Consider the following 17,431-nt stretch of genomic DNA (forward strand, 5'->3'; position numbering starts at 1 on the left):
ATATGGATTATTTTGCACATAAAGGTTGAGCATGCTACTGATGCTATCCACTGTAATGCTGCTAGACTAAATTTTACTATGCTGAGTCACATCAATAAATCAATCATAGCAGTCATCATGGTCTATTATCAGTCTGAACTACTTAGGTACCAAATATTGTAACATGGCAAAGGTACTATCAGTAAAACCACATGTAGTACTTGTTGAGAATGAAAAAGTGGGTGGGAGATTTTTCTTTAATCTGGATTTTGGTTGTTTCTGAAATGTAGCCTGCTTGGAAAGTATTTTATTGATTTACAGTAACATTGAAATCAGTCATGGGCCCCACACTTTGGATTTCAGAAGACAGAACTACAGTTTTTGTAGACATTGACTCGTTTTATTTTTAAACTCTTGAAAAATGGTAGCAACATGTAAAATGTTGCGTTCTTATTTTGTAGATACTAGTAGCAAGGATTGCAAAAATTGATCGTTGTGCTCTTCTCTTATTTATCCATGGTTACATTAAAACAAGGTTCCATTTCTATATGGTAGGCTACCTGACAAAAACTGCCTTTTCATTTGCCCTCATTGATCCATCCAGTTTACAATAACATAGGAAATTGGTTATTTATTGGTTTGTTCTTCTTTTATTTCAATTCCTGATCATTTTCGAAATAAGTAGTCTAGGCTATAACCGGTTTATTGTTACTGTCAACGTTGCATTGCCACCCGTCATATGACTGGACGATCATAAGGAAGTAGAGACAAGGCGGAGCCGTTTGCAGCAACTGCGGAAGGTAAACGTAGCTAGTAGTGTCTGCACATATATTTGTTGTTAAAAACGAACCAAGCAAAAAGTAATAAGCTAGTTTAATATTCAGGTAAACGACCAACTTACTTGTTTCAGTGACATTGTACCTTCGTTTAAGAAGTACCTAGCCTATTAGTTTCCTGGACTGAAAACTGGCGAGTTGTGCAGCTCTTGAAACGACGTTCTCACCTCTGATAGCATAAAGGCAAAATTGTTATTTTAACATTAGTTGTGGTTGCTGACATTGTCATGTATGTAAGCAGAAACGTGTTTTGTACATTTTAAGTTGCCGAAGGAAAATACTGTGCACATAGTCGTTATAGAATAAAGTGTATTATTCTATTTCCGGATGTTGTGTGTGGCCTTCCTACGTCAAGCAAAGGACACCTGCCAGATTACCTATCACACTGTCGCATAAGGGTGCTTTGTTTTATCTTGATTCTACATTATAATAATTCATTTATTTGAAGAACTCCAAATACAAATTTGGCGATTCCACTTATACCATTTGTGTTTTATTAGCCTATCTTTGACTGAACATTGTGTTGTCCGAGTATGCCATTGATATGACTGACTTAACTGTGTGTCTGTGACAGAGAGAAAAAGAGAGAGGGAACAAAGAGTTCCTATGAATCCATCATGTCTTATCAGGCTGGAATCCCTCGAGACCCTAACATGCTGGCCGGCACCATCAGCTCCAACATCCAGAAGATAACACAACTAAGTATGTGTGTACACCAACGGCTGACATTCAGGGAAACAACCAACTTCTTCAGTTTGTGACGTTTTTACATGTATTAAAGATAACAACTATGCAACCTGAAGTGTACAAATGCAATGCTAAAGAGCGAGTGCTTAAGCACTTGCATTTCATATCTTTAAAGCAGAGTCCCAAAAAGTGCCTCTTAAAGAAGAAATATGATGGGACAATGTATGATGGGAGAAAGGTTTTCAAAAATAATGTTCAGTCACTGCTGTTAACTGGCATAGAACAGGCATTCAGCCTTCTAATAATCAAACTTAGTTGCAGCCCACATGTGCATTAGAACCTGCGTGATGTCAGTGTGACATAGTCAGATAATTTACCTATAGGATTCACCAGTTTTTTGTTTTTGTGCCAGCTGGTGAGATCCAGAGGAGTGTGAATAATGTGGGATCGGCCCATGACTCACCTGAGCTCCGCCTGCAGCTGTGAGTTCCACTGCGGTTCTACTGCGGTTCCACTATGGTTCTACTGTTGTTATATTACTGTTTTATTGTAATTCAAAAGATACATATACATATTATTAACCAGCATTTGAATATTTACTCCTATAGCCCCCACCCCCCCTCCAAAGAAAAACATCAAGATTCAACCCAAATTCGGCCCCCAGTCTAAATCCAGGCCTGACCTCTGACCCCACCACTTTGTGTCTCTCCTGTCTAGGCAGCAGAAGAAGCAGCAGGTCCACCAGCTAGTCAAAGACACTGACCGCTACATTAAGGAGTTCAGTTCCCTACCCGTCACAACAGAACAGGTGCAGTGGTCAACACTTATTGTGTTGTTTAGCTGTTTTACCTTAACCGTTTTATCGCATGTTTTCAGGGCAGCTACATCACGGACGTGGTTGGTGTGTTGGCTTTCTTCCCATCTCAATGTATGGTAGTTAAAGTACCTGGAAAACTGGTTTCATGTTTGGCATTTCTCAAGCAAACGTCGGCATCTACAGGCAGTCATGTAACATTGGAAGATTTAGTTCCCTTACCAGACATTGTTACTCAAAGCTGGTATCTCATACTCTGCTCCTTCAGCCAGTGAAAAACTAAAAGGGAACTTTCAAAATCTTTTGTAAGAGATTTTGTAGAGTTTTATATCTGTACTCTGGTGTGTTGGGGTTTGAATTTCCAAATGTGGACAAGAAAGGTCTAGCATTCCTCCTCAGACCATGAACCCCTTCTGAAACGTGTGTGTTGAGCATGCATGTTTGTTTTGTGGTTTGTGTTGGTATCTGTATGTCTGTGTGTGTGTGTGTGCATGTGTATGTCTGTGTGTGGGTGTGTGGTATGGTAGATCAATTAATGCATTCCTGTTGAGTCTCTATTAAAGCTGGTTAAACCTTACACCATGTGTTCCAGCTCACAAACACCCAAAGGCCTATTTTACTGAACAGTCTTGGAAATGTCAAACAAAGGAAATAGTTGATTGCAAACATATGTTTTATCGATCGGTTATGGTAAACAAAGAAACAGTGTGCTTTGCCCGCTCTTAGGCACACACATGTTGTCTCACTCCATGTTGGCTGTTTTGAAGTTGGCATGTAGCGACTGAGAGTCATTGTCTAAACTTCAGTGTTTGTGTGCAGCGCCAAAGAAAGCTCCTGAAGGATCGCCTGGTCAACGACTTCTCCGACGCACTCGCCGCCTTCCAGCGGACGCAGAGACAAGCAGCCGAGAAAGAGAAGGAGTTTGTTGCTAGAGTCCGAGCCAGTTCCAGAATATCAGTGAGTTGTAATCCAGGCTGGGCCAGCAATACTCTCACCCCTGAACCCTAACTCGGATACCAATGCTAGCCCACTGGCCCCATAGCCCCTTTGCCAGTATGAAATCCTCAAAAGTCTCTGTGTGTCTCTCCTGTGTGTCTCCTCTTTCTCATCTTACTTGTTCCAATAGGGAGGGGCTGATGATGTAGGAAATGGAAACCCTTTCCAAAGGTCAGATATACACACACACACACACACACACACATCTACCCTATAGGTATATATTGTTTTATAGGTAGCTGTCACTCTGCATATGGTACTTGACATCTGTTAAATGCTGTCTTTTAAATGCTGTCCAATGTTGCCCTGTTCTTGAGACATGCTGTGATCGAAGGACCACATAAGAACTGCAGTGGCTAGTCTGGCCACAACTTACTGCATGTCAACGTATAGTCTCCCCTGCCCTTTCCTGTGCCCAGCGAGGCTCAGTACCAGAGCCAGAACCAGGTCCAGGATGTCTCCATCACTGTGGAGGACCTGCAGCTCATTCAGGAGAGAGAGTCTGCCATCAGGCAGCTGGAGGTGGGTAACTAGCAGCCATGGGTTTGTCAATTCTCACACACTTTTCTCCTCGGGAAGTCTTGATGAGTGTTGTTTACCAGCAGTCATGATAGGGAGTTCTCTCAAGCAGTGACTCTAATGACTCGAATCTTTTGATTGGTGTTTTACAGTCTGACATCACTGACATTAACGACATTTTCAAAGACTTGGGGATGATGGTCCACGAGCAAGGGGATATGATCGGTAAGAGCTGTCCTGTTGTGTTGCTAGTTCAAAAACATGTCAGTCACAGCCCCAGGAGACAGGCACAGGAGTCGCCGAATGACGTCTCCTCTTAACCCTTGTGTTATCTTCGGGTCATTCTGACCCATCAGTCATTGTGACCCACCGTCGTATTGCGACAACTTTACCGCATACCAAAACAAAGTGAATCATTTTCTTTTAACCGTTGGGCTGTCTCAGACCCCCCACATTGCGATGGTTAAAAGAAAATTATTTTTATTTGTTTTTGTATTGGGTAAAATTGGGTAAACACAACGATGGTTCGTTATGAACCTTTGGGTCATGTGACCCGAAGGCAGCACAAGGGTTAACCTGTCTCCTCCTTTGTCATCCTCAATTGTTTCCTGCCTTCTTACACAATGACTCCCTTGCCACACATCCCCTTGCCGCCAACCTTCTCAGACAGCATTGAGGCCAACGTGGAAACCGCTGACGTCTGTGTCCAGAGCGCCACCCAGCAGCTGGCACAGGCCGCCAATTACCAGGTAACCACCCCGGCTATATGGCTACATCAACCCATCGTCCAAATCACAATCACATGTGGTTAAAATCCGGTCAATAGTTCAATATAGTCATGCCAATCTTAATCCCAAGTGAACATCTTAAGGATAAGAAACATTGATTAGCTATCCATTGTTGTAAGAGAAACATTGGACAGAATGTAAGTAGTTATCATATTCCATTTGCATTGTGTAATCTGAGCCATCTGTTCTTCCACAGAGTAAATCTCGTAAGAAGATGTGCATTCTGATAGTGGTTCTGGTGGTTCTGGCTGTAGTAATAGGGCTTATCATCTGGGCTTCAGTGAAAAACTGAAGAAACAAGCTGACTGCCTAACTGAAAAATTGACAGACTGAAAGGCTAATTGACTGGTGGGTGACAGATTGACAAGCACACAGACACAGACAGACTAACTGGCTGACAAGCGACATACAGACAAACTGATGAGTTGATAGACAGACTGACTTAATGACTGATTGATACTTTGGATTGTACCAGCTGTTTGAGGGACCATGTTGTTTCAGATCCATTGATTTAAAACAACAGTCACACAAATGAGAATAACATAAATAATGCCAAAAGATTGAAATATTCTGATGAAGCTTTTGTTCATACAGAAGTTGTTCTAATTTATTGGTTTCTTTTTTATATACATTTGCATAAACATTTGAGCCCAAACCTGCACCATAGAAATTAATACTTTTTAAACTGGTTATATGTTATATCTGTATATACCTGTTAACAAAGTGCCATCTTAACAGTAATGGTCATGATGCTCTGTAATATCTATGCATTCTTCAGGTGTTTAGATCTTTAATAAGGGACTGTCATGTTGACATTGTAGTGTGTAGACTATTGTTTATGTGCCTGTGATACTATTACAATTGACATAAAAGGTTGCTAGTTCTGAATTGAACAGACAACAGACATTGTATGGACAGATGAATGAGTCATATTCTTAATGATGAACTGACTCATTCAGTGACACAATGTTGTGTTGTTAAGTTTAGGAGCTGTTCTTTATACAGTCCACATTCAGACAACACAAAGCCTTGTGCCACAAAGGGGCCATGAAACCTGAGACACCTGAAAATAATATAGGGATTATTGTGCATGAGGAATGATTATAATGCATTGACGATGACCATATTATATGCACTAGAATCCTGAACTGGACACTGTAAGAAAAATATGTCTGCTGCCTTTAACGCTATAAATCAATCACATGTATAAATATACATTCTGTAAATTAATATATGATGTATAAATAAATAGTTTTTAAACCAATCTGTTGTTTTCTGCACATAATTATTTTATACTTCATCTGTAAGTATAACACCATAAAGTTAGTAACCTCGTAGGCAGCCTGCTCTATGGCATACACCTTGCCTTTCACCTGTAGAAAATATTTGTAGACAAAGTGATATTTGCAGTCCTATGCCAACTTCAGTTACAGAAAATGGAGGCTTCAGTCCACCCACAAGCATCGTCTACCTACTGTATAGCCTAGGGGGTATCTGTAAATTGGTTACTGTAGGATGGCGCCGTCCTGTGTGAGTACAGAAGACTCGTCCAGGCCACAGCAGGACGTGTCTACGGATCAAAGAGAAGCGGTACAAGTTCCAACAGTTCTGGGAAGACGATGAATCTCTTCTCTGTAGCAGCGCCAGAAGAAAGTACTGTGTGCGTGCTTTGTTCGTCCGCTTTTACTTCAACTATTTTACAGATTGAATGAACACACAATCAAGCGGGATGATACTTTCATAGTCGGTGCGTTTATCCCTCGTCCAGTCAAAATATGTTTACGACAAAATATTGCAGAACGCTAGTTTGCTTTTGGTTTTACGCAACGCTGTCTCGAGGGAGCGGATTCCAACACTCGACGGTGTTGGATCCGCACGGAAAGTACCATCTGAAGTGGAGTTTTAACAGAGAAACGATCTCCTTTGAAGTTGAAGTGGAAACCACCGGATATGTTGGATTTGGTCTGTCTCCCAACGGCGCTATGGCATCGTCAGATATTGTAATTGGTGGAGTCGTAGATGGGACGCCTTACCTGCAGGTAAGATTATCACTTCCGTTTCATAAAAATTCAGGCAAGGATTTGAACAGTCCTGGAACTGTCACTGCTAGGCTGAGAGCTTATTGTAGTCAGGCAGCAATATATTGTCTCAAACTTTAACCACCTCCATTATTGCACTCTGAGACAGGTGTGTGTGTATGGTTGCATGTGTGCAGGGGCGGACTGGGGGAAAAAGTGGCCCGGGAGTTACTGTCAGACCGGCCCACTCAATACACGGCGCGCGGCCCACTCAGTACACGGCGCGTTGCCCACTCAATGCATCGCACGTATCGACCAGTCAGTGGCCTACTTGGAAAAATACCCATACACTTAACATTATTTTGGATTTTGGAACCCATTTTTAGGCGTTCATTAATAAGGTGGATATCTTTTCTTACGTTGAACTTCCAAAGTCCGTAAGAACACATTTCAGAAGACAGAAAAAAATAGGCACCATGAGTGTGAATACAGATCACAAGGAGGATATAAGTTATAAAAGTCAGTCAGTGAATACCTATAGTGTTAGACTACTATAGGTCTTAGAGCAAATTATATGTGTTCTAGCTGTGTAATATGGAAAAAGGTTGGAGGTGCCAGCGATGTCAGAGAGGGCCGGTTGGAGATGGAAGTGGGCTGGTATTTTGGACCATCCCAACCCCTTCGGCCCATCGGGGATTCCCCCGGTATCCCCGATGGCCAGTGCGCCCCTGCGTGTGTGTGTGACCTTCCATGTGTGTCTGTGTGTCATCCCCTTGTACAGGACTACCATGCAGACTCTAACAGGAAGGTGCACCTGGATGAACTTCAGAGCTACAGGCTTGAGTCAGGCTGGGAGAACAGCACTCACACTAGGCTGGGGTTCAGTCGAGACCTGCTTACCTGTGACACCAAGGACAAGGACATCACGGTGCCAAGCTACACAACTGCAGACTTGAACGATTAGACTTAATTCTAATGACACACTTTATACTTGTGATTTGTGATAGTAGTATGACGAGTGGTAACATGACCATACCAGTGATGCATATGTGTATGCATATGTGTGTACTTGCCTGTGTGTACAGGCTTATATGTGGGCTTTTATATGTTTAAAGATAGTCTGTGTGTGTGTGTCCAGGAGAGCACAGTGCGTGTGATCTGGGCCTACCACAGTGATGATGTGGGCCCATCAGGGCCAGTCTACCACGGACTCAACAGAGGCAGGAAGAGTTTACGCCTGCTCACCCCGGCAGCCACACACACCAGCACCACTGGTTCACAGTTCTTTGACCTGAAGAACAGACAGGTGAGACATGATTCACGAGAAGATAGAAGCTACATTCAGTACTTGTCTTGTGGATCCAAGACCACTGAGTTTTGGAATCAGCTCCTTCAAGAACTAGAGTTGTGTCATATTTACTTCTCCTAGGTGGCAGTGCCATCCCGAGACACTACCTACTGGTGCCAGATGTTTCGGATACCAGAAACACCCTCCAAACACCACATAACCCAGGCAAGTACCCTTTCTCTTTCTCTCTCTCTCTCTCTCTCTCTCTCTCTCTCTCTCTCTCTCTCTCTCTCTCTCTCTCTCTCTCTCTCTCTCTCTCTCTCTCTCTCTCTCTCTCTCGCTCTCGCTCTCGCTCTCGCTCTCGCTCTCTCTCTCTCTCTCTCTCTCTCTCTCTCTCTCTCTCTCTCTCTCTCTCTCTCTCTCTCTCTCTCTCTCTCAGCAGCGTCAATCTGGGTCTGAGTTCCAAGGTTCAAAGCCCAGAAAGGACTGTGTAAATATTGATGTGCTGATCCTAGCGGAAGCTTCTCTGTGTGAGACTGTTGCCCTTCTATCCAGGCGAAGCAGCTGTCTGCTGGCCGACTGTCCAGCTGTCGCACTCTCTCCAACTGTCTCACTCCCTGTCAAGCTGTCTCACTCTCTTATTGTCTCACTCCTTGTCCAACTGTATGTATTTTCTCATCTCTCTTCCACTCTCCTCTTGTCCTGCTCCCCTTTTCCCCTCCTATCTGCACTCTCTCCCTCTCCCATTCCTTTTTTTTCTTCTCCCTCTTTTCCTTCCCCTCCCTCCCAGGTGCAGCCCATGATTCAGCCAGGTCATGAGAACCTGGTCCACCACATCCTGTTGTATCAGTGTGACAGCAATCTGAGTGAGGAGGAGTTGGAGCATGGTCATGAGTGCTACCACCCCAACATGCCAGACTCATTCAACACCTGCCAGGCCATCTTCTTTGCCTGGGCCATCGGTGGAGAGGTCCTGCCTACTTCCTGTTTCCGGTCAATCCATCTTCCTGTATCCTGCCTGTTCTTCTTTTTGTTGGTCAAAATATTTCACAAATAAATATCTTTGTGTTTCTCTGAGCATGTCGGTATGTGTGTGTGTGATCTTTCCTCCAGGGATTCACCTACCCTCCTCATGTTGGCTTGTCCATTGGCACAGCAACAGACCCAGTGTATGTCCTGATGGAGACTCACTATGACAACCCCGGCCTCCTCTCAGGTAGTAGAGCCCCCCTGGGCCGGCCTGGCCAGAGATGAAACCTACAGTCCCCTATACTAGTCTGTGTCTCAGAACCTGTTGTACCTCCTGTGGACATCTAGTCTGGTGAGGCAAGTTGATTGAAGCCCTTACCCCCGCTTAATGACCTGCTGTTGGTGTGTGTGTATGTGTGTGTGTGTTTTCCTAAGGCTTGCAGGACAGCTCTGGCCTTCGATTCTATCACAGTGCAACCCTGAGAGAATTTGATGCTGGCGTCTTGGAGACAGGCATGTGGGTCAGCCTCTACCACATGCTGCCACCTGGCATGGAGGACTACACTTCCCAGGGGCACTGCACCAACCAGTGTCTGCAAGAGGTGAGATCTCCCATAAACTGGTCAATCCAACAACCAGTATCGGAAATAGAAATCCCTTAAACCACTGCAGCAGTGTGTGATGATCTTACCTGAAGAAGTGTGTGTGTCAGGCCCTGGGTGAGGAGATGCCCGGTGGCGTGCGTGTGTTTGCTGTGCTAATGCATGCCCATCTGGCTGGCCGCGCCATAACCACACGCCACTTCCGGGACAACCAGGAACTGCCTCCCCTGTCACATGACGCAGAGTTTGACTTCAACTTCCAGGAGTTCCAGCTGTTGGAGGAGGAGACGCCCGTGCTGCCTGTGGGTAACCTGGCTGTGTTTATGTCTGTATCTATCTACCTGTTTATCTGGCTGTTTGTCCATCTGTCTGACTGCCTGTATTCTACATGTTAACCTGTATATGGCACCTGTGCAGACGGTACTCTCATTGGTTGAACATAAGTACAACAATCCAATCCATCTGCTTCTCTTTCAGACAGACAGTTTGATCACAGAGTGCAAGTACAACACTGCAGGCCGTAGAAATGTGACCTGGGTGAGAGCACACACACAAGTACACTCACAAACACTGAAAAACACACACACATTTTTGCATGTTGTTCTCCGACTGAGCCACAGTTTTCCTTGTCACTGTGTCACTTTTTATTTGTGACTTTGTTGCTTGGTTTATGTCGGTACAGAACAGTATTGTTTGTTTTAATAACTACATTAAACGTCAGTCTGGCCAGTAAAACAACTATTATTACTTTATGAAAGGGCACACGGCATTTCATTATGGAGACACTCAAACAAGAAAAACATAGTTGGCTGATCTCCACAGACAGCCTACCATAGCTGTGAAAACAGAGTGGATTGTTTCAGAGTTGCGTGGGAAGGTGGCAGGCAGGATGTGAAGGAGGGAGGGAGTTAGGCAGGGAGAGAAGGAGGGAGGGAGGGAGGGAGGGAGGGAGGCAGGCAGGCAGGCAGGCAGGCAGGCAGGGAGGGAGGGAGGGAGGGAGGGAGGGAGGGAGGGAGGGAGGGAGGGAGGGAGGGAGGGAGGGAGGGAGGGAGGGAGGGAGGGAGGAGAAAGAGTGAATCAGGTAGGGCGAGAAGGAATAAAGCAGGGAGGGAGGGAGGTAGAGAATGAAGGAGGCAGGGAGGGAGAGAAGGAGGGAGGCAGGGAGGTAGAGAAGGAGGGAGGCAGGGAGGGAGAGAGAGAGAGAAGGAGGGAGGCAGGGAGGGAGAGAAGGAGGGAGGCCAGGAAGAAAATAAGCAGGCAGAGAGGGAGGAGAAAGAGTGAATCAGGTAGGGAGAGAAGGAATAAGGCAGAGAGAGAAGGAGGGAGAGGGAGGGAGGGAGGGACAGAGGCATACTTTCAGTCCAACGTGTCAGAGCCTGTGTGGACTTGGCTGAACAATCTGTCTGTAAACAAAGCTTGGAGGCTTGTGGTAGCTGGAGGAGGGCACCATCCAAGGTCATGTACAGGTTATGTACAGTTCTTGAGGGTCTCTGTAAAAGTCTTAAGGCTGCTGTTACAGAGTAGGCTGCAGCTGCTGTTACAGCTTTGTTATCTAGCGAGCGCCACCAGGCACATCAACAAGTGAGTGTGTGTGTTCTTACAGGTGTTACATTTGTTTGTGAATTTGTATGTGTGTTCAGGGCGGCCTAAGCACCAGAGAGGAGATGTGTCTATCCTACCTGCTCTACTATCCCAGAGTGAACCTGAGCCGGTGTGAGAGTCTGCCTCTGATCATGGGACAGCTGAACTTCATAGGAGTTAGAGACATCCAGCCGTAAGCTCCGCCAGCAGCTGCAGTTTTCGGTAGTCTCCATGGTGCTGGGGTCTCCTACAGTAACCTCTATGGTTTCCTACAGGCTACCTCAGTAACACTGCTAGGATATACAGCCCTACATAATGCCAAGATGGTAAAGAAAGTTATCAGTTAGAGCAGAGCTCTCCAGCCCTGCTCCCAGAGAGCTAACTCTCCTGTAGGTTTACTATCCAACCATGTTCCTGGAGAGACACCTTCCTGTAGGTTTACTATCCAACCATGTTCCTGGAGAGACACCTTCCTGTAGGTTTACTATCCAACCATGTTCCTGGAGAGACACCTTCCTGTAAGTTTACTATCCAACCATGTTCCTAGAGAGACACCTTCCTGTAGGTTTACTATCCAACCATGTTCCTGGAGAGACACTGTAGAGTCCTGTAGGTTTTAACTTCCACGTTCATCTTCTGAGTTGCAGAAAACTAAGAATGGAAAATGTTCTACTGTAAATTGGATGCATACTGTATGACAGCCCTTCTGCTTCAGGACCTGGCCATTCCTGGTGAAGAGCCCCAAGAGGTACAGCAACATGACCGTTACTGCTGCCTTGGAAACCTTCCGCTGGACCAGGAGGCGGGGACAAGCCTTCAACCAGCTGGTGCTGCAGCTGCCAATCAACATCCGCTGCTCCAAGCTGGGGATGGAGAACTGGGGGGTGAGAGGGGTGGGGCTGGAGAGCTGGAGGTCTGGTCTTGAATTGACGAGCTGGGCTGGGGCTAGACTGGGATTAGCTGGATTGGGGTTGAGGTGGTCTGGGCTCATTTAGGGTTAGTCTGGGATTAGCTGGACAGGAATTAGCTGGACTGGTCTGGGGATGGCTGAAGTGTGGGGGTTAGAGGACTGGAGGGCTTCTGAAATACTGGCTAAGGGTTGTAAGATTTAGAGGACAGTAAACTAGTGAAACTGCTCAACTGACATCATTTCTTCTTCCTGTAGATCCAGGGGTCAGTGGTGACTCCTCCAGAAGTGCACTCTCTGGCTTCTCCTCCCAGCACCCCTTGCAGCACTGCAACTCCACCACAAGGGCGCGCAGTTTTGCACTCCACCCTTCTCCTTATATCTCTAGTGCTGCTGCATCTGGCTCTCTGAACTGTGTGCCAGCGGTCTGGCCCTAAAAGCCAAAGGCCAAGTCACCATGCACACATCTGGGCATGATGATAAAGGAGACCTTCAAGCTTTTACCACAACTAACCTCCAATAAGAAGTTTGTTAATTGAACACCACAAGTGTTCATTTTATTCGTTGAGTACCGTATTTCTTCGAATAAACGCCGCCCTCGAATAAATGCCGCCCTCGAATAAACACCGCACCAAAAATGAACGTTGTGTAATAAACGCCGCCCTCCAATAAACGCCGCACCAAAAAAATCTAAAAACTGATATTTAATTGTTTAAATTTAACCCCAGTATTTATTACACATGTACATAACTTTCTGCACAGCTTTCTGTTTGAAAGCTAACGTGTATGAACGTGTAGGCATGCTGCTTCAGATTTCTACACAATGTAGAACACTTGTATTTGAGACAGTTGTATTACCAACGCACACCTAATTGATAGCCAATGAGAAAGGGAGTTGCCGCACTCATAGACAAACAAAGAATAGACAAGGAGGTCAGCGGAAGTAGCCTAAATGAAACCTGCGTTTTTAGCTGCATGATTCATTTGTCACAATGCCAGCAACGAAGTTGTCTATGGCTGCACTGCAGCTACAATTCAAGAAATCTCTCTTACTAATTAAACGCCGCCCTCGAATAAACGCCGCACCAAAAATGAACGTTATTTAATAAACGCTGCGGCGTTCATTCGAAGAAATACGGTATTTACATAGGTCCACTTTCATGACTGGAGACCTAAATAAACAGTCCTGCTGTTAAATTCATACTTTAAAGATGAGCTGTGTAGTGTTACCCCCCCACATCCTCCACCTTGGGGACCTCCCAAGGCTTCTGACACAATGAAGCTCAAACATGACCAGTCTTCAGCTGGAGTGAGAGTGTTACCTTTCATTGGTGAATGCTGAGTCATGGCTGTTCAGATGTAGCGCACATTGTTCTATACAAAAGGCAAATGTTAAGTCATTGCTATATAGTTGAAATGTATATGAAAGCAGTGCTTTATGGTTGTGAGAAGACTACTAAGGGGCGTTGTAACAGCATGAAGGACAGATTTTCAGATATGTGTGTTCTGAAATGACCTGTGAAGAGACTATAATTACCCTACTTGGCTGGACAACACCAGATCTGTGAGGACAGAGAGATGTTAAAGTGTCCTCATATTTTCACAATGTTTTCTAACAGTGTCTAATATAAAGATGTTATCAAACTGTGTCTAATATGAAGATGTCAACTGTACCTGTAATGCTTTGTATGACCTAAACACATAATAAATGTATATCTACGTACCACAGTTGGTGCTTGTGGTTCCTCCCCGGCCAGGCTCAGGAGTGTGTGTGGATCCATTGTTCGCTCAGTTGTGTGTGTGGCTCAGGTTGTGAGTGTGGTTCAGGTGTTTGTGGTTCAGGTTGTGTGTTGGTTATGTGTGTGCTGCTCAGAATGTGTGTGTGGGTTAGGTTTGTGCGTGTCAGGTTGTGTGTGGGTCAGAATACCATAAGCCAGAGCTGCAGCTCAGGTCCCAGGCACCACCAGGAACCTGTCTCCCCGGGCCTGGAGGCTAACGGCACCCTTAGCCCGACTTACAGCGATTATGGCTGGGAGCCGTCTGGGGGCGATGGGCCAGCAGGGAGCTCGGTGTCAGGGTGGCTCACACTGGGAGGCTGAGATGGAGAGAGGAAAACTCAGTCCTGTCGAGGGTCTGAGATGAGTGCGTGCTATCGAAGGAGCACTTGTATGGTTCAGTAAGGTAATTCTCTAGGATTGCTCAATAGAATGGTTCTGCAGAATGTTTACTGCGGATGGTTCAATGAGGGGCTGCCAACCAGGAACAGAACCACCTAACCAGGAATAGAAACAGCTTACCAAGAAAAATAACCCGACAACCTGGAGTAGAACCAGTCATCCAGGAACAGTACCAGCTGAATCAGGACTAGAACCAGACACTCTGTCTGGTCAGAAGTGTGAAACAAAGGTAAGAAGCATGTTTGATGTTATTGTGTAGGACAGACACAATCTCTTACAGTACATACATAAGTCATGTTTGTGTGAACGGGTTTGGGTGTGGTGTTCTGAGTGTGGTGTTGTGGGTGTGGTGTTCTGAGTGTGGTGTTGTGGGTGTGGTGTTCTGGGTGTGGTGTCTGGGTGTGGTGTCTGGGTGTGGCGTGCTGGGTGTTGGGCTCTGAGTGTGGCGGTCTTGGATTGGGAAACTGCCCTGGGCTATGCTCTCCTTAAGCCAGCAGAGGGCAGTATTGTCATGGATAGAGCGTGACTGGACTGGGAAGAGACGCAATGAGAGTTCAACCATTTAAATTAACCACTGTCTTGGATGATGTAGTGAGAGTGGAATGTGTCTCAGACTGTGGAACCAAATGGTTGTGTCAGCAGTACATGCTGACATGTCATACAGTAGTATGAGACTTGTTATGTATCTGTACCTGTACCTTGCATTTACATGTTATTCATTGAGAAGACAATTATGTCCAAAGTGACATGCAAATAGTGACAATACATGCATCTGTACATGGCTCATATTCAGGTGAGTGACACACAGCACAGTTACTTAAAAAGCCACGGTACGCGGGTCACCAGAGGCTGTTCTAAGCAACTTTCTGTTCCTCGTCTCTTCTCCTTCCTCCCCTCTCCTCTTACTGTTGGCTGTTTTCATCCTAGTGGAGAGGAAGTCCTTTGACAGATGAGGGATTGCTGGCTGTGTCATGCCCAGATTGGTTATGTAAAGTCTGACTTCGATACAGCTCAAAGCAGGAAGCCGTACAGACACCAGCCTATGTTACTGTATGTGTCGGATTTCTCCATATCTCTCTCTCTCTCTCTCTCTCTCTCTCTCTCTCTCTCTCTCTCTCTCTCTCTCTCTGTCTCACTGTCAACATATCACCATGTCTCCTCTACCCCCCCCCAGCTCCCTGTCTTTTCCATCATTAGTTCTCATGTAACCCAGTCTCATAATGAAAGCTTACTCTCAGAAAACCCTTCAACCTCCCCTCCTTGATTCCAACTGAAAATAGCCCTGAGAGACAGATGTTGTTCCCAGTCTGTGTTATGCTGACAGTATTTTTAGGCCCGTGTTAAAGCCCACAGGAAGCATATCTGTGTGTTTACCTTTTCCTTAGCCAGGGGAAATAGTAGAAAAACGGCGGCAACAACTCAGTTAGCTTCGTGCATTCCTCTCTTGCCCCATAAAATACCCCCTACTAGTAATACCCCGGCCGGCCCCATGCAGGCACATTCCGACAGATTCAACCCCCCCCCCCCCCACACAAAATAAAATAAAAAATCCTGTCCCCTCAACCTTTCCCCAATTTCCCCTCAACCCACCCCCTCAGGAATGTAAACTTTACTTTGGAGTTGGGTTGGTGGTGTTTCTGTAGCTCGTCTATGAAGGCAGGAATGTGGTGTTTGCTATGAAAGTGTGCTCTGTGGTGGATGGGAGAGAGGGATATTGGAAAAAAAGGCATAAATAAAGATGTGCTCCCTCTCCTCTCACTCTCTCTCCTCTCTCTCTCCTCTCTCTCTCTCTCTCCTCCCTCTCTCTCTCTCTCTCTCTCTCTTTCTATATATATATATATATATATATATATAATAGATAAATAGATAGATATCCCTTTTTCTTTCTTCCTCTCTCTCTCTGTGAACTGGCTGGCAGCCGAACAGAAAAACAGCTTTAATGGGTGCTCCATTCTGGTCAATGTTGATGTTTTGAAGCGGCTCAATGATTTGTGGCCAGCAGGTACAGGCCTTTCCTGTTTTTGATGTCGAGAACCACCCCCAGACCAATCTGCCTGGGGTTTTCATTGGTCAACTACCTGCCAATCATGATTCCCTACACCTATCAGACATCTGTTTATTACAGGCCCTCTTGTCTGTCCAGCAGAACAGTCTTCTATCACTTTGAAGAGAAACAAGCCAAAGCTGCCCACCCAGCTCATGAAGTGTTTCAGTAAGACTAGCCCTGAGTTCATTCTGAAAGGTTTGCCCTTACCTTAGTTGAGCAACCATATTTACGAGGGTGGCTCCAAACGTTGTTTTGTACAAACACACTGACCCTTGATTTCATATCTCCACGGCCTACCCCAGTTACCGTGACTACAGGCATGTTTCTTGCGTGTAATTACAGGGTGCTGTCAGGGTCAGGGTAAGGGACCACATGGGTTGTTGGTCTGGCCTGACCTCACACAGAGACATGGTTACATGATTACTGATTCAGTGTGTCCCAGGTACAGTACACTCCGGCCCAGACCAGCTTCCTCTGGCTGGGAGGATGTTTTTGAGTCTGTGGGCAGAGAGGCAGTGAGAGTCCAACAAGACTTCCTGTCTGTCTTGTTGGGAGGTAAGCTGGTGCATACACTCTCACACACACACACACACACACTTACTTACACACACACACATCCGTGACCCCCCCCCCCCCCCCCCCCCCCACAGACACACACACACACACACAGACAGACACTGTAAACAGGCAGGTTTCTGCCAGACAGACTCATCCTGGTGCTTCCCCCTGCGTTTGCTGACATGTCTCTGCTACTTTCCTCATGTAACACCCAGTGTGTGAGACACGCAAGCTCACTTCCTCGCCCATGTCTTTCTGTTGGCCAGAGATGGAGTGTGAGTGTCATATACAGACTGTGAGATGATGTTTCTCCAAACTTTATCATTTTACAAGCTGCACCACTGCCTTCACCCCTCTGGCCTCTCTCTCCATCTCTCTCTCTCTCTCTCTCTCTCTCTCTCTCTCTCTCTCTCTCTGTCCTTCTCCCCTATCCCCCCTCTCTTTCTCTCTCTCTTGTTCTCTCTCTTTCTCCTTCTCTCATCCCTCCGACTGTTTTGTTGTCTTACTTCAACCGGTCAGAACTGACCCAGGAAGTCAGAACATTGCAGTAGCTACATCAAAATATCTTTTTCATCAAGCGGTCTAAGGCAAACATTCTAAAGTAGCTTAATAAAACATGCAGGGCTGGGAGCAGAGAGAGAAATGTTGAGGGAGAGAGAGAGGGT

The 17,431-nt window shown here is 45.7% G+C and overlaps 2 protein-coding genes across 4 annotated transcripts; both read left to right on the top strand.

The window, feature by feature from the left end:
* Window positions 1-723: 723 nt before the first annotated feature.
* Window positions 724-5,883, top strand: stx7l (syntaxin 7-like). Of its 3 annotated transcripts, none has more exons than XM_062468011.1 (10): window positions 724-785; window positions 1,394-1,517; window positions 1,915-1,984; window positions 2,220-2,310; window positions 3,136-3,273; window positions 3,443-3,483; window positions 3,732-3,834; window positions 3,984-4,056; window positions 4,498-4,580; window positions 4,816-5,883. In XM_062468011.1, the coding sequence occupies exons 2-10, from the start codon at window positions 1,433-1,435 to the stop codon at window positions 4,909-4,911; spliced, it is 780 nt and encodes a 259-aa protein (XP_062323995.1). In that variant the 5' UTR covers window positions 724-785; window positions 1,394-1,432; the 3' UTR covers window positions 4,912-5,883. The 3 variants fall into 3 exon arrangements, with proteins under 3 accessions (XP_062323995.1, XP_062323996.1, XP_062323997.1); XM_062468012.1 differs by having other exon boundaries at window positions 759-779; window positions 1,390-1,517; XM_062468013.1 differs by lacking the exons at window positions 724-785; window positions 3,443-3,483 and having other exon boundaries at window positions 1,390-1,517; window positions 3,706-3,834.
* A 236-nt stretch (window positions 5,884-6,119) lies between these two features.
* moxd1 (monooxygenase, DBH-like 1) lies at window positions 6,120-13,712 on the top strand. The gene is made up of 12 exons (XM_062468378.1): window positions 6,120-6,658; window positions 7,419-7,565; window positions 7,776-7,943; window positions 8,067-8,150; window positions 8,716-8,895; window positions 9,039-9,141; window positions 9,330-9,496; window positions 9,607-9,798; window positions 9,974-10,033; window positions 11,137-11,270; window positions 11,793-11,961; window positions 12,243-13,712. The coding sequence occupies exons 1-12, from the start codon at window positions 6,395-6,397 to the stop codon at window positions 12,393-12,395; spliced, it is 1,821 nt and encodes a 606-aa protein (XP_062324362.1). The 5' UTR covers window positions 6,120-6,394; the 3' UTR covers window positions 12,396-13,712.
* Window positions 13,713-17,431: the final 3,719 nt, after the last annotated feature.

This window comes from Osmerus eperlanus, chromosome 8 (genome assembly GCF_963692335.1).
Source record: "Osmerus eperlanus chromosome 8, fOsmEpe2.1, whole genome shotgun sequence".
Lineage (NCBI taxonomy): Eukaryota > Metazoa > Chordata > Actinopteri > Osmeriformes > Osmeridae > Osmerus > Osmerus eperlanus.

What these genes read in the sequence shown, in the direction of transcription:
- stx7l (XM_062468011.1), top strand. Translation starts at nt 1,433, where the DNA reads ATGTCTTATCAGGCTGGAATCCCTCGAGACCCTAACATGCTGGCCGGC. An exon ending in CCTGAGCTCCGCCTGCAGCT is followed by an intron (nt 1,985 to 2,219) that starts GTGAGTTCCACT and finishes TCTCCTGTCTAG; the next exon opens with GCAGCAGAAGAAGCAGCAGG. An exon ending in CTGCCATCAGGCAGCTGGAG is followed by an intron (nt 3,835 to 3,983) that starts GTGGGTAACTAG and finishes GGTGTTTTACAG; the next exon opens with TCTGACATCACTGACATTAA.
- moxd1 (XM_062468378.1), top strand. Translation starts at nt 6,395, where the DNA reads ATGTTTACGACAAAATATTGCAGAACGCTAGTTTGCTTTTGGTTTTAC. An exon ending in TTGACCTGAAGAACAGACAG is followed by an intron (nt 7,944 to 8,066) that starts GTGAGACATGAT and finishes TACTTCTCCTAG; the next exon opens with GTGGCAGTGCCATCCCGAGA. An exon ending in CCAACCAGTGTCTGCAAGAG is followed by an intron (nt 9,497 to 9,606) that starts GTGAGATCTCCC and finishes TGTGTGTGTCAG; the next exon opens with GCCCTGGGTGAGGAGATGCC.